Source organism: Arachis stenosperma, chromosome 8, assembly GCF_014773155.1.
Source record: "Arachis stenosperma cultivar V10309 chromosome 8, arast.V10309.gnm1.PFL2, whole genome shotgun sequence".
Lineage (NCBI taxonomy): Eukaryota > Viridiplantae > Streptophyta > Magnoliopsida > Fabales > Fabaceae > Arachis > Arachis stenosperma.
The window spans coordinates 26611347-26628385 of NC_080384.1; the positions used below are offsets into that span (position 1 = coordinate 26611347).

The following is a 17039-nucleotide window of genomic DNA, read 5'->3' on the forward strand; positions in this document are numbered from 1 at the left end:
CTTTAGATCATGTTCATTTTAAAATAAACTAGTATTTGTTTAGACAACTTAAAAGTTAAGTGTATATATGATGTTAAGTTAAATTACTTAAACAAATAATTAATCTTAACCAACAACAATAGTAGATGTGATGGTAGATAGTGGTAAACGACATATGAATAATGATATTGGAGGCTCTCGGCGATTATAATTAGTTGATGGGAAAAAATAAGAGGAAAAAGTAGTTTAAAAAGGTAAAATAAATAAGAAAGCAAATTACGATAAAATAAAACCAAGGATAATTTACATTAATAAATTGATGAGTTAAACTTTAAAATGATCCCTGAGCGTCGTGCACTAAAATCGTCTCTGAGATTCCAATTGTACCAATTATGTCCCTGAGATTGAGAAAAGTGCCCCATATTAATCCCTGACCCATTTTTCATTGACGTAATGACATAGCTTGATGACGTGGATTATAAGTGACACGTGTCACTCTATGATTTGGCCACGTGTAATGATATGATGATGTGGTGACCAGTGACACGTGGCATGCTGATGTGGAGTTGTGCCATGTGTCACAATGTTATTTGGTCACGTATCCGTTTGTACCACGTGTCGCAACGGTATTAGTTCATGTGTCATCCATTATGTCATCATTGTAGTCTCGTAGATGCACCAAATTAGTCCCTCACTTTGCATTAAGTGACTCATTTTAATCCCTGAAATTGAATATCGTGCACCAAACTAGTTCCTTTACCAATTTTTTCTCATTTTTTTTAAAATTAAAATGTTCAATATCTTGAATGCACTCATTTTAATTCTACTTTTTCATATATTGTTTAAATACAAGTGCTTTCATAAAAATTTTTAAAATTTTAGTTTTAATTATATAATTTTTTTAATAATTTAACATTGGTAAATTTTGTAATATATAAGTATATTATTATAAAAAAATAATTATATAATTGATTTGACATATTTTTTTCATAAAAAATATGTGTTTTTAACAAGAAATTAATAATTAAAATAAACATTTTTTGTTCTTATGAAATATACATTTTCGTTATATGTAAAAGAGCTAGATTGAAGGCACTTTAAGCACCCTTACTACCATCTCCGACCTCTGCAGTCTAGACGAAAGAGGTCGGAGATGGTAATGAGAGAAGCTTGAAATGCCTTCACGTCAACTCCAAGACGGAAGTTAGGGGTATCCGCAAGAGAAAAAACATTTTATAAAAGCATTGAAAGAGGTCGGAGATGGTAGTAGGTGCTCGAAATGCCTTCACGTCAATTTCAAGTCGGTGGTTAGGGTATTCGAAAGAGAAAAAATATTTTATAAAAACAATTTTATTTGAATAACGTGTGAAAAAATAGAATTGAAATTAATGCATTAAAAAATATTAAGAATTTTGAATTTATAGAAAAAATAAGAAAAATTGGTAAATGCCTAAATGGATTAGTTTGGTGCACGACATTCAATTTCAGGGACTAAAATGAGTCACTTAATGCAAAGTGAGGGACTAATTTGGTGCATCTACAACAATAACATAATGAATGACACGTGGACTAATATCGTTGCGACACGTGGCACAAATGGACACGTGGCCAAATAACATTGTGACACGTGATACAACCATCCACACCAGCATGTCATGTGTCACTGGTCACCACATAATCATATCGTTACACGTGGCCAAATCATAGAGTAACACATGTCACTTATAGTCCACGTCATCAAGCCATGGCATCACGTCGTTAATGGAAAATGGATCAGGGACTAATTTGGTACACTTTTATCAATCTCAGAGACGTAATTGGTGCAATTAAAATTTTAGGGACGATTTTAGTGCACGACACCAATCTCATGAACTATTTTGGGGTTTAACTCATAAATTAATTGAGGCTAAAATTATGCTAAAGTGCTGAATAAAAATTGATTACATGTTTATCCTAAATAAATTTATATAAATTGAATTAGGCAAACTTAATTTAAGTATATACACATAAATTGAATAATTTTAATTCGATTTATGCACAAAATAAGGTATCTATATAAATTGAATTAGCGCAAGAGAGATTGCTTAATTTTTTGGAATCTAGACCTTTTTTCATGATAAATTGATATAAGCTAATTCAATTTATGTGAATAGAAAATACATCATATTTTATATCCTATTAACGAGCAACAAAAGCATATTAAATTATTAATACATACTTTAGTACAATTTAGATATAATAATTTTTCTAGCTAAATCGATCCAAACCTGTATATATTAATATGCTTTTAGTTGCTTGTTAAAACGATATAAAATAAAGAGAAAATGATAAATAGGTTTTTGACTTTTTTTCGAACATTTTGTCTTTGACTATTAAAAAATACTTTTAAGTCTCTGACGTCCTTAAAAGTTGGACGGATCAGTCCCTCCGTCCAAATGCTTCCTTAGACCCAATGAAAAAATCTGACGTGGCTCCCATAATGCTTGTCACGCGTACGCGACGCCAAATAGACTTCCCTTTTACGTGTATGCGTGACACACGCGTACGCGTCGCTATGAATTCTCCACTTCACCATGAATTCTCTACTTTGCATACTTTTTTTCCATTTCTTTCAAGCAATTCTTGCCTTCAAAACTTTAAATCACTGAAACAAACATATTAAGACATCGAATGGGAGGAAAGTAAATTAAATTTAGCAATTTAGGGTGTGTTTGATGATTCAAACACTAAGCCAACCACACCCTAAATTGCTAAATTTAATTTACTTTTCTCCCATTCGATGCCTTAATATGTTTGTTTGAGTGATTTAAAGTTTTGAAGGCAAGAATCGCTTGAAAAAAATGGAAAAAAAAGGTATGCAAAGTGGAGAATTCATGGTGAAGTAGAGAATTCATGGCGAGTCTGTCAGGCGACACGTACGCGTGTCAAGTATTACGGGAGCCATGTCAGATTTTTTCGTTGGGTCTAGCGGAGGCATTTGGACAGAAGGACTCATCCGTCCAACTTTTAAGGACGTCAGGGACTTAAAAATATTTTTTAATAGTTAGGGACAAAAATGTCCGCGGAAAAAAAAGTTAGGGACCTATTTGTCATTTTCTCTAAAATAGATTATGTGAAAAAAAGTCGAACCCTAAATAGATAATACAAGACTAAATCGAATTAATCTGCTTTGATTTATAATGTGTATACATGTAAATTAAATTAACTTGTATCGAGTAGGACTGGCAATATATACCTTACTCGCGGGTACGCAACTGGAACTAACCCGTCCGAGTAGGGTTGTCTACCTTACCCACTGCGGGTAGGGTAGGGTAGGGTGCAAATTTGTGTGCGAGTAGGGTATGATACGGCCATACGGCTTTAGGGTATACCTTATCCTACCCTACGCGCATCCTTAATATATTATATAATATATATATGTAAAAGTTATGTATGTAGTGAAAAAAGTGAGTCTTGTACTCACAATCTTCTTCTTATAAAAACTTGAAATAATCACTAAGTTAGTTGATGATCATATTATTTGTAATTTTATGCTGGATTTCTTTAAGATTTTATTGTTTTTAATTTTAATTTAAACTTAGCTTTTTATTTTCTATTTTATTAATATGTATGAAATTTGGAATGGCTGAATTTTATATTAATTTGAAAAAAAATTTTGTCTCTGCGGATAGGATCGAGTAGGGTAGGATTTAGAACTTTAGGGTGCAGGTAGTGTTAGGGTTGAGAGATTCTCAACCTGCGGGTAGGGTAGGGTAGAATTTTAAAAAAATTTTCAACTCGCGGATAGAGTTAGAGTAGAGTCTACCCTACCATTATCAATCCTAGTATCAAGTTAGCATGAAAAATATAAAATTTCAAAAATTAAACAATTTTTTTTTCTATTTATGTGTATATACTTAAATTGAGTTTGTCTAATTTTATTTATATAAATTTATTTAGGACAAAGGTGTAATCAATTTTTATTCAAGAGATTTGTGGCCTCAATTAATTTATTAATGTAAATGACCCATAAAACTAATTTAGAATTAGTATTTTTAAGAACTAATTTTAATCGCAAATTAATTTATAGAAATTAGTGTAAAATGTTTGAGTAGTTGCCATATAATGTTCAAAAACTTGTAGTTAGTTCATTTTTACATTTTTATTAGTTAACTGAAAATCTCCTAGTTATATAAGAGATAGAAGTGTATATGGTCAAGTTACACTGGATTTGACTTAATTTAAATACGGCTTAAAATATAGATTGGGTCTAATTTTTAGATACTAACCTGATTCTAGACCCGATAAAACCTACGCATCTTCGGATTGGGTGAAAATTGGATAAAAACTGAGTTTTTAGCATGTAAAAATTATATAATCTCCAACCATTATTTTATAATTTACATAGTAAAATTCACTAAAAAAAATATAACAAGAACCAACCCTTCTCTAAAATTAAAGTATAACCATAATTAATACTAATATTGTCTAATAACACAATATTTAAATCAATATAAATAATATAATATTATGCATTAGTCTAAAGTCTTATGCATTTTAAACATAAAACATTAACTTATAATCTTATAATGACTAATAATATAAAATATTAAGGTTTACAATATTTAAATTCCACATAAAAATAGCCATCAATCATCACTAATAACACAAAATATTAATTGTGTATGATGACCAGACCACCGGGCCGAGTTTGGGCGACCGAAATTATGGCCCGGTCCCAACCCGAAATAATGACCGGATCTATTTTTGAGACCCTTACTCGACCCTAAACCCGATAAAATCACACTAAATTAGCCTATAAAATGTTTGGGACCGGACCGAATTTTCAGATCGGATCGAGCCATGTACACCCCTAATAAGAGATAAAAATTATACTATATGTTATTTTATAGAAGATAAAATATGTAGAACTTTTGTTAGTAATTTTTATGTATTATATTCTATTGTAAAATTATCAATTTTATATTAAATTAAAATTTTTTAATTTGAAGTCAGCATATAAAGGAACAAGTAATAAAAAAGTTCACTACCCTAAAAAAAAATTGATCATCAACCATCCCAAAAAACAAAAAGAAACATTATTCTTTGTATATCTCTTTTTAAGAAGAAATATTTAATGTTTTGACAGAAAATTTAAGCAGCAGTTGTATTTATTTATTTATTTATTTATTTATTTATTTATTTATTTATTTTAAGCTTATTATACCAGTTTGGAAAATAAGATATAAATTTATTATTTGAATAAAAAAATATCAAAATTGTAGGTTCCCTAAACCCTAAACAATATAACAGAACAAATCAGAAGGCAAAGGGACTTAGGGTTTATTTGCAGCTTAACACTCCCTCTTCTGATTCCGACCTTCCAAATTCTCATCCCTCGATTGGAGTTTCAAGCTGCAATGGCTGCAAACAACGCCCCTTCTGGCTTCGAAAAAGAACAGGCAGGTATTCTCTTCTTTTTCTCTGATTTTGGACCCTTCGCAAACGAATTTCATTTTCCTCCTCGTTTTCTTTTTGGCGGGGTTGATTTCATTGTTGATCTTTGTTTTTGGGTTGCAATTTGAGTCATTGGTGCGTTAATTGAGCAGATATTTGGAATGGCTGAAAAGGAATTGGAGTACAGGGTCGACTTATTCAACAAGTAGGGATTTCGATTTCAATTTAAATTCCTCTAATCTTTTTATTTTTCGATTATCTTTTAACGCTTCCATTCGAAAAGAAAAGAATTTTGGTAATCTGTTTTGGTGGTTTTGTGATTCAGGATGACCCAAACTTGTTTCAACAAGTGTGTTGATAATAGGTATGGAAATTCCCTTTTCCCTTTCTTCTAGTTTTGCATAGATTTTAGTGTCATTTTTGTTTTCTTGGGTGCTGATTTTCATGGTTGAGATAATGGTGGAATTCAGGTACAAGGAATCTGAGCTGAACATGGGCGAAAATAGTTGCATTGATCGATGTGTTTCAAAATACTGGCATGTAAGAAGATCTTGCCTAGTTTTCATACTCATCCAGTATTTATTTCTTATATCACATTGCATGGTTTGGTACATGTTTGATTATGTGCTGCTTTATATTTCTGATAATTTGATGCAATGCAAAAGCATGTTCTACAATCTACACTGATCATGGATCGTGGAAGTTCTTGTCTTTGATATCATGGAAACTGCTAATGTTGATTATAGTAATTTTGCCTTGCTGTCTAAATGTGTGTCTTTGTTGTTTCTTCTTGTGTTCCATGGCAGGTGACTAATCTAATTGGTCAGCTACTTGGCACTGGGAAGCCTCCTATGTAATTCAATTTGGAACTCTTGTGTTTTCTTTTTGAGGGTAGTTCTGCATTGGTTATGTGAGGAAGTGCCAATTTAATACTTTGCAATTTGGGAGGTCTTTTATTCTTCTCCATGTCTGTTTTAGGTCAAAATTTTTTTCTTTGAACAGGGATTGATTTTTGTTATGAACTTGAGTTAGCCCATGATAAGCTCCAAAAATAATTCAGCAGTTAATCAAACTCGTTCTTTAGTTTAATTCTGAGCTTTATCCCTTATTATTATTATGAATTTAATTTTGATGCATTGTTAAGTAAAATAATTTAATTTATATCCAATTACGTAAGTAATAAATATAACTATTTTTTACATTAACCGTATGAATGGTTATCCAAAAGAATAGATGTGAAAATATGATACAAATAACGAATGTAATGTTCTAGTAAAAATTTCAAATTCTCAGAATTATTTAAACCGAAAAACTGAGTCTTACTGGAAGCGAGTGATTCTTTGAATATCCCTAAATATGATCAGAATTGTAATAACTTTACAGGCACTTGATCAAATTTGATGTTCACAGCTTTAATTATATATTTGAAAGAAAAGAGAAATAAAATTGCAAGGCATAGACAGTCAATAATCTGAATCCAGAAGCTGCAGAACAAACTGGAAAGAAAAGATACATACAGCTAATGCTTCTAACAACGAGAACCAAAAGAAAGGAAAAAAGAGTATATACACTTCAATTCAATTTCTCTGGTTTCTGGATTCTAACATTGTGCCGTCTTTAAGACTTTCCTGCGCATCATTGTCCATGCCAAGGCTGAAGAGTGCCACTGCTTGAAGATAGAACGCAGTTGGCCAGGTCGGCGATATTGATTGAGCTTGCATGGCGTCTCCAAGAGCTTCTTGTGGCATGTTGTTCATCAAGTAACACAAGCAGCGCCTTGCATAAGCAGTCGGCGATACCATGGTCCCACCATCAATGAACTACACAGAAAACAAGCATGGTGCAATTCTCAGACAAAATATTCCATAGTAACCACTTAACTCTCTTCAGTTTGTTTTAGGGAAGCTGCATTCTATTTATTTTTATGGGACTTACCTTTGTATAGTAGTCAATGGCTGTAGGGTAATCTTTGGCACGAAAAGCAGAATCTCCATGCTTCTTAGCATTTAGGGTTTCTTGTATTTGATCTGTCCACATTTGGAAGGAAAGCTGTGTTCCAAAGAAAGTATAATACAAGGTTAACCGAAATCAAGCTCTGTTGAGAACTAACAAGAAAAAAATTTCACTATAATTCATCAAACTTCTTCTGACAAAAGAAATAATTTTGGGCAAGTGAACTCAAAAGGTACTAATCATGTATAAGAGATTCACAAAACAATATCTTCAGTTATCTATAACAGTGTCTTTAGATGGATCATGATACCAAAAACCAAATGCAGACGATGTCAAATAAGTCAGACAGTTTATTTTAACATGAACAAAGAGAATTTGGCAGTTTATTGAAACTTTGATCCCCAAAGCAACACAGTCTTCTTTCACAAGATGAAAAGTTTCAGAGGCAAGTGGTGGTAGAAGAAATAGCTCACTTTGATGTTAAAAGTTTATAAGGCAGACACGCAGAACCCCCCCAGTTAATGGTTAAAACATGAAGGAGGCAATGGAAAAGTTGCTTAGAAATCTAGGAAAATTTAGTGGTGAAAGAAAATAGCACTGCATAATATACTTTGTGAATTGAAGACAAAAGGGAAAAGAAAAAGAAAACAAGACAAGACAAGCCTATGATGGCATAAAATCTGCTACATGAGAAAGAAATACAGGGAAAAGTAAATTACCTCATTTGCAACATCCTCGTCATCCTTATACTCAACCTTTTCGAGTATTTCATATATTGCAGTGAGATCTCTTCTAGAACATGCTTCACCAAAAGGTGTCAATGAAACTGTTTCTTTTGATGATGCACCCTCCTCCAATATGCCCATCAAAACTTGCGAAGGTACCTGCCAAATACGATCTGTTGTAAACCAAATGCATGTATGCTTTCCAGTGTGCTTCACACCAAGTAACTTTGACAGTTGATTAACCTTCTATATAGAAAGTTGACACCAAAAGCAGGAAAGTGAAAAAAAGAACATACTGAAGCTTCTTTCTGAAGAGGAGTTAAAGCAGTCACAAGCGACTTGGCATTTGGTCTTTCTCGAGGTTCATACTGTAAGCAACGCGAAGCTAGTCTCACTATTTCAGTTCCATCATCATTTGAAAAATGACCTTCCAAACATGAGTCCATCAGAAATGAAAAATTTTTCCCTCGTATGAGGTCAAGTGCCTGCATGTAAAAGAATTAACAGCACCCATTTAATTTATTATCGCCATAGATGATGTGATAATTTTATTTGGTCCAGCAATATTTTAAGCACAATTTGCCAAAGGTAAAAGATTTGGAGAACAAAATGGCTCCTTGAATTGAAATGAATAGATTAAAATACAATAGGAAACAAGAAGTATACATGACTTGGTGGAATATGCTTGCCACTAAGAAGATCAAGCAAAAGGGTACCAAAACTGTAAATCACACTTTCTGGGATGATTCTTCCTGCAAAAGTTAATAAATTGAATAAGTCAGGAACTCAAAAGGCATGAAAATACAAAATAAATCAATGAAGATATGGTTCCAACTCATAACACAATAATAAGGTAACACCAAAATTGAAAGAAAAGGTTTGATTTTCCACTTCAATGAGGTAAAACAGAAAAAGGTAAGACTATAAAATACCAATACCACAGAAGATCCTGATCACAAGTTAATGGGGCGAAGTATGGAATGTTACTAACAAAGTAGCTATATAATCCAACTACTTCATGTACTGCAATCTCACTGCTCTTTTAATGGTTTTCAGCCCCTTCATTCCTTCATCCCAAACATATATATGTAGTTCAATGTTTTATATTATTTCATTTGGTTCTTACCTGTCCTTAAATACTCTGGAGGGGTGAAGGCTAAATTTGTACTATAACTTTTGCCATCTCTGCTGTTTTTCATTAGTCCAAAACAAGAGAGTCTAGGGTTGCCATCCTGTCAACCATTGATACCATGTAAACATAAAACATTGCTTGATAAAACATACTGACTTAAGAAAAGGAATAAGCCTGCTCGTAGAAGCTTAACTACCTGATCGAACAAAATTCTATAAGCATTAAGATCATGGTATAATGCCCTTCCCTGACTGCTGCAATATTCCAATGCTTGTGCCAAATACAAGGCAACTCTCAGCCTCATTGCCCATTTCATGGGCTGGGACTCCCCTGCCAGACGGATTTTGCACAAATCACAAAATCACAAATCAGTGGTTAGGAAGTTAACATTTCTGAAAACATTTAGCTTCTCATGCAAAATGTCTAGTCCATAGCAATTGTTGACACAACATGGCATATCTCAAAACATTCATTCCCCCTATATGTTACAAATGATTACAATTAACAAAACCAGACAGAGAAAAAATGAATGGAACTCACAGTGAAAGAGGTGCTTGGAGAGAGTTTCATGGGGCATAAACTCTGCCACAAGCAACCTCTCTTCTCCTTCACAGCAACACCCAACCAAATTAGCCAAACGCTCACTCCTCAGCTGCCCCACTGCCCGTGCTTCCTCCTGAAAACACAAACCAAACAAAGACGCATAAAAAGCCATCAACTTCCACTGACACAAAAACACAAAGACTGCATTTGATAGCTAGGAGAGGAGTACACAAATACATAGACACAAAAATGTGTTCAAACCGTAGATAAATTTCTATATTTTCGATCTTCTAAATAGTGGAAACGGAGAGAACACAAATTTCTATCTCTGTATCTCTAAATTTGCATCATATCCCAACTAACAAAAGCGGTCAAAGAGTGCAATGCATAGAAGAGCACGAACTGAACTAGGAACTGTCGAGAATCAGGCCAAGCAGACTTGTTGAAGCGCTTCACAGCAACAAGCTTATCATCTTCAAGCCTCCCTTTGTAGACAACGTTGGGAGCCTTCTCACCGTGTTCAGAAACAATGTTGTCGGGAGAGAATGCTGACGTGGCAGTTTGCAGTTGGTCGAAGCTGAACTCAGTGAAGCTAGAGCTAGCAGGACCCTTCTTCTCACCCTTGTTCCCATCTTCTGTGTACCCAGAAACGAATCAGTGTTAAAGAACGAAACTTGAATTGCAAAACATGATAGTGAAGTGAAATCAAATAATGGGTAGCTACAAAGTTTCACCATTTTCGGGTAAGTCTTGAAGATTTGATCTTTTGTTGCAGCAGCAGGGCCACCAGCATATGCAGAGTTTGCTGCAACAACTTCCCATTGCTGATGATGAAGCAAATACTTCACAAACACTTTGGTTCCTTCTTCTTGTCCCTACCTCTCTTCCTTATCTTTCTATCACTTTCTGCAGAGAACCAAAAAAAAAAAAAAAAATAGAGGATAAGGGTGAGGGGGGCAAAAAAAAAAAAAAAAAGAAATACAAAAATTGAAATAGAAGTGATAAATAATAACCGAAATTCGGCGGTGTTTGGGGGAAGATGGAAAGGGAAAAAAAAATAATGATTAATATTGTATAGTTTCTCACTTTCTCGGATCCAAAGGATTTGAGTGTGGTGGTAGTAACAGAGAGTAGTACCTCTGCATCTACATCTGCATCATTCACTCTCCCTGCTTTGCTTTCCGTTTTGCTCTGCCTTTCTCTGTTCTGCACACTTTTTTTCTCTCTGTTTTACTATTGCTATTTACTCTTTACTACTTCTAAATAATTATTCTTTTTTCTTTTCTTTTTTTTTTTGGGAGAAGAAGTTGTTGTATTTTTTTTCCCTCACTAAGAAGAGTCAGATAAACATGATACCAATCATCTTGTTAGAGTAATAGAGTGAAGAACATGTTTCTAAGTTAAAGTCACCTTTATATCAATAGAAAGAATTTTATACTCTAAATTAGTTAAAATTAAAATTTTTTATTTGGTAGTTTAGCTAGTCAAAGACAGTTAATTAAGTTCATGCACTGAAGCGGTCAAATCATTTAATTTTTTTAATTTTCAGTAGAATTGCTTTTTTGTTAAAGCATTGTTTATATAGTCACCAAAAAAAAAGCATTGTTTATATATCTTTCCAAACAATATTTAACATTATAAATTAAAATAAATTCAGTTCAATTAAAGAATTAATTTCTTTTAACTAATATAAGTCAATTTTTTTAATTATTTTATATTTAAATTCTAAACTCTAAATTAAAAAAATAAAAATAAAAAAGAATGTTTTATATATTTTTTTGGTTCATATTATGAATGTTGTTATTTTTTTGGGATCTTTTCTTTAATGTTAATGTATATTGTCATCTCTTTTTTATAAACTTTTAGTATTTATTATTAATATAAATGGGATAAAATACACAACTAAACTAAAGACATTTTAAAATTACATAAATTTTTTAAAACAAAAATCATCAAAATTTTATGTAAATATTTATACAAATTAAATTGACTTAATTTAAATTAGTCTTTTTAATAGTAAATCGAATAAACAGAGTATATGCTAGTAAATCGAATTAACTACTCAACCGTGGTTGGTTAGATTTCCTTTACACGGTTACACCTTTTTTTTTCCCTTCAAGAATGTTGTGTGAATAGTTGCATAGCAATAATGTGTTATTCCTATATGAATCCTTTTATTATTGTGATTAAGAAAATAGAAATAGGGCAAAGAGATCGCTATCAATTGCCCGACAAATGATATCTGAAGCTGATATAATGGGTCAAAGTTGGAGTAAAAGATAACCAATAACGTGTACATGCTCTTGTGCAACCTCACCTCTAGATACACTTTTTTTATATACATATATATACATTCATACACACATAAATATATGCATTAATAATTGTGCTGTCCTTTTCACCATAATACTATTGAAGTAGACAAAGACTAATTACATGGATTTGCTTAATTTGCTACGGGTAACCCTAGTCATCAAGAAACACATACAGTATTTTGATTTGCTCTATCATATTCCTTTTGCTTTATTTATTGTTAATTATATTATATCATATTTGGAAATCCATTTATGTAGAATATTTATATTTTTATATATTTATTTGACTATAGAGCAATCCCCCATGTGCTAATGATTGTGATTATGGTATACTAATTATTTTGTCTGCAAAGTAGCATGGGGAATATTTTTATTTATTACCCTCAAATAAAAAATGAAAAAGGTAAAAATTATGGTCTTATAACTTAAAGTGCGTTTGAAAAGTTTTAAAAAGTAATTTTTTAATTTTTAACTTATGAAAAATAATAATATTAATATTTAGTATAATTTTTAAAATTAAATTGTAATATTTTAAAAAATTATTTAAAAATTTATAGAAAAATTAAAAAAAATAATTTTTTTCATAATATTATTACTTTTTATCATATTTCTATAAAATAAATATTTTTAAAATTAAAAATTCAAATACAAAATAACTTATTTATAAGCCACTTTTAATATAACTATTTATTATTTAAACTATTTTGTCAAAAAAAAAAATAATTAAACTGTTTATCCCAATTGAAATTTATACTCTCTATCAATTTTCTTTTTGTAAATTTTTACCCTAAATAATTTGGACAACTCATAAAGCATAGCGGTAATTAACTAATTATATAGAAGTTGAATTCTAAACAAACTGTGACAAGTGTCTTTTGTTGTTAACTTGAAAGTTGAAAGTATGGAAAATTTTTACATATTTTGTTGATAAAAGTAGGAATTTAACTCTCGTTTGCATATTTTGGTATAATTAAGGATTTAAACCTTAAAGGTTTCATTTTATTTTAAGCTTTCATAGAAATGGGACCCAAACTAAAGCTGAAATTAAGTTGACCGTTGTAATGAATGTAAATAATATAAAATTTAACAAAATGACAAATGTTACGATGATGGTGTCTTAATTCTTCAATTATTAGGAGAGTAAAGTGAATTGGATTTATGTTTTTTCTTTTTATTATTTCAATAGATTCTTACTTACATTAGTATGACATTTTAAAAATTTTCATGCTTGGAACGTGAAGTAAAAATCGAACCTTAGACATTTGATAAAAAAAATATCAGTTATACTATGTGTAAAAAAATTAACTACTTACATAAAATATATATTAAAATAAAAAATAAAAAATGTGTAAATATTACATCTATATATACACAAATATATTATAATTAATTGAGTAATTGGTTTTTAATGTGAATATAACATTTTTGTAAATTGATAGAAAATTTTTTCACTCAATCATACTCAAAATTAAAGTGAATTGAATTTGATCGGATGAATTTTAAAAGTTCAAATTAAATTAATAAATTTGGTCTGTACTCATTTCGGTAATCAGTTTATTTTAACATAAATAAAATCTAACCAACTCGAAAATCCAATTGATAGATTTAAGTATTTACTATTTATCTGCTGATTGCACATGGTTGCAGCTTTAACTGTTGATTCTTCTATAGAATTGACATTGAGAACTGAAGAAGTTTCCCAGAAAATAAGTTCTTTTATTTCAGTACTGCACACACAGTTGTTCTGCCATTCTTGGTATAGGTTTGACACTTGACAACCAAAAGATCCAATTTATTTATTTATTTTTATTTAAAAATTGTACGTATATATTAAAATTAGTTATTATATATTTATAAATAAATAATGTGTCTATTAATTTATTTTAAATATATATTTTAGACTATAACATATATTTTATATTAATAATCAATTTCAGTATATATTTAAAATAATTTATTATTATATTAATTGTTTCACACATGAAGAAATAATTCTATCTTGCTATAGAAATCTTGAAAAAGGTTCTTTTTCTTGATGAACATTTTGAGCTATGGGGTAGCCCTCTTTCCCATTGTCTAGTGCATAGAGGATCTGTCTTCCATATGAAACATACCTTTTTTTCGTCTCACTGATTAAATTGGAATCATATGGCAACCAACACAAACTAGCTAGCTACATAGCTAGGTTTGTGCAATAGAGAGTTTCTTAAGACCAGAAGACATTGAGTGGGTACTCTCAGAGAGCAAATATATTAATGTCCAAATAGTAAAAGTAATATGTGTAATTATCTATTATCTATTAATATATAATAAGAGAGTAGTAGTAAATTAGTTGCTTGATAAGTGGAAATTTGTATAATTGACAAGTGGAGCTTTCTGTTCATACGTAGTCAAAAGGGTATTTTTGTCATTTTAGAGCTAAAGAACGAAATGATAATCTTGTCATATTTAAGGATCTAAATTCTAGAATAATTGTGTCATGCCAGTCTTGGACATCAAGAAGACCAAGAGTCCGTCTCAAAAATAGTAGTGCTGAAAGGACAACAATTCATAAGGCCCATTGGGATAAAGCAGGACAACTAGAAGTCCAATAAAGCTTTTCAAATTCAATGGGAGGCAATATTTTTATTAATTTTCGAATTTTAGTAATTTATTTTTAATTTGTTTTGCTGTTAGAATTTGTTGGAAGATTTGACTTACTTCCGATTTGTTTAGTAGTATTTTTAGAATTTTTAAATTTAAATCAAATCTGATCTAATCAATTAAGATCAAATCTGATTTAAATTAGTTACCATATTTTTAGGATTTTAAAATTTAAATCAAATCTTATCTAATCTAATAAGATCAAATCTGATTTAAATTAGTTACCTTATCTTTTAGCTAGTTTGTTAGAGGTCTATTTAAACACCTTTGATGAGACAATTTACATAACTTTTGATGAATAAAATTTCTTTAGTGCTTTATGCACATTTTTTTGTGTGATTAAGTGAGGTGAGTGATTTACTTCGCTTGTTGCATGGAAAAAATTGAGTGATTCAATTTTCATCCCTCTGATCTAGATTGTCAAGGACAAGTTCTTTGAAGGTCTAGTAGGGAGCCCCTTCCGATGACCTAGGTTGCTAAGAACAGGTTTCTTAGAGATCTAGTAGGAAAACCTGCCTTATCTATCCTTTGTTTTTCATTATGTATGTTTTATGTTTCCACTGTGTCTTGGGTATACCTTTATTGAATAATCATTATCTATTGGGATAAAACCCCTAATACCCAATCCATTCCTTATCATCTGGCATCAGTTACAGGTCGTAGATAAATTTTTATTTATCTACACGTTTCATGGGTCTTGTTTAGTCTTTTTTTCTCTCTCTCTTTAATTTCTGTAAATTCACGTTAGACTCAAACAAAAAAAAGGAAAAAATTCTTCTTTTTTTTTTTAATTTTTTTTTTGCAATTATTCTATCTTTAAGTCAGTATCTGAAAAAATAATAATAATAATAAATAATTGAGTATTACGATAGTGATGATGAAGGAAGTTCATATGCGAAAAAGATTTCTCAATTTCAAATCCCTGCATTCAAAGGGAGGAATGATCTGAAGCGTATTTCAGATGGAAAAGGAAGGTAGAATCGATTTTTGCAAATTGCATTCTTTCAGAAGAAACGAAGGTTCAACTGGTACAAGCCAATTTTTTCAATGTTGCCCGTATATGGTGGACTGAATTAGGAAGATCTAGAAGACGGTATGAAAAGCGCCCAATTAGCAGCTGGGAGAAGATGAAGAAAATTATGATGAGGCAATTTGTGCCATCATCATACCACAATATATTTTTTGGCAATTTTTTTATGTTATAACAAGGCTCACAATCAGTGATGGAGTACCACAAGGAGTTTTTATATTTGATGGACATGGCTAATATTAAAAGGAGTCCTGAGGTTCTTAAGGACCGATTTTTATTTGGAATACGTGAAGAACTTGCAGATGAAGTCCAACGTTACCGTTACACGACCATGGACAATTTGGTCAAATTGGCCATTGACTGGGAGCAAGTGCAACAAATGATAGATCGCCATAACAAGAGAAATTCTTCTACGCCTATCTTTCATTCTTCATCAAAGCTAGAGATGGAAGAATTTGTTGTGTATGCTGTAAAGGGTGATGTGTCCTTGGAAGATTCAACAGTGCGAAATTTCTCATCTGGATCCTTGGGATGTGAGCAATTTGAAGGATATAAGAGAAAATAAATTGAGAAAGCGATTGAGTGTTTCAGTGAAAATAATCCATGTTTGATTGAAAGCGAGAGTTTTGAGAGAAAAGATGAGAATAGTGAGCGAGAGGAGTCAATGAGCGAAAAAAAAACTGAGTTCAATAAACACACTTGTGAGGGAGATCTAAAAAGTTCTAGCTTAGACAAAAGTGCATTAGTCTCATTGAAATCCACAGAGTCCTTAGTTTCTCATACATCTAACCATGAAATTCCTAATGTTTTTATATCAAATTTTTCAGGCTTTATAGATTCGCTGGTTAATTATGGAGGCATTAATAGGGATGAAAAGGAAGAAAGACAAATTGCACACCTTAGATAAGATGGTAAAAGTATGGTTGGAAAGATTGAACTTGCACACATGAGGGACATAACCACAATTCAGTGGATAGAGAAGAGTCAACAAACCATAGTATTTGAACCCAGAGATTGGATTTGGATTCCTTGGAGGGAAGAAGCGCTTCTCATTCAAGATTCGAGGACGAATCTTGTTGAAGAGGGAGAGAATGATACATGGTCAAGAGGGCATTTTCGTCATCTTAGAGCTAAGGGACTGAATGATAATCTTATCATATTCAAGGATCTAAATTCTAGAAGAATTGTGTCATACCAGTCTTGGACATCAAGAAGACCAAGAGTCCGTCTCAAAAACAGTAGTGCTGAAAGGGCAACAATTCTTAAGGCCCATTGGGATAAGG

At 31.5% G+C, this 17039-nt stretch overlaps 2 protein-coding genes across 3 annotated transcripts; one reads left to right on the forward strand and one right to left on the reverse strand.

Moving 5' to 3' along the window:
• The first annotated feature begins 5232 nt into the window (after positions 1–5232).
• LOC130943421 (mitochondrial import inner membrane translocase subunit TIM10) lies at positions 5233–6504 on the forward strand. Its single transcript, XM_057871293.1, has 5 exons — positions 5233–5420; positions 5568–5620; positions 5741–5779; positions 5886–5955; positions 6222–6504. The coding sequence occupies exons 1-5, from the start codon at positions 5379–5381 to the stop codon at positions 6270–6272; spliced, it is 255 nt and encodes an 84-aa protein (XP_057727276.1). The 5' UTR covers positions 5233–5378; the 3' UTR covers positions 6273–6504.
• A 243-nt stretch (positions 6505–6747) lies between these two features.
• LOC130943311 (serine/threonine-protein kinase BSK5-like) lies at positions 6748–11116 on the reverse strand. Of its 2 annotated transcripts, none has more exons than XM_057871134.1 (11): positions 10855–11116; positions 10503–10674; positions 10177–10403; positions 9766–9901; positions 9422–9555; positions 9220–9325; positions 8760–8845; positions 8390–8578; positions 8088–8252; positions 7351–7464; positions 6748–7235 (listed from the first exon to the last, which is right to left on the reverse strand). In XM_057871134.1, exons 2-11 carry the CDS (start codon positions 10588–10590, stop codon positions 6993–6995), a joined length of 1488 nt encoding a protein of 495 aa, XP_057727117.1. In that variant the 5' UTR covers positions 10591–10674; positions 10855–11116; the 3' UTR covers positions 6748–6992. The 2 variants fall into 2 exon arrangements, with proteins under 2 accessions (XP_057727117.1, XP_057727118.1); XM_057871135.1 differs by having other exon boundaries at positions 10906–11113.
• Between the last annotated feature and the right edge of the window lie 5923 nt (positions 11117–17039).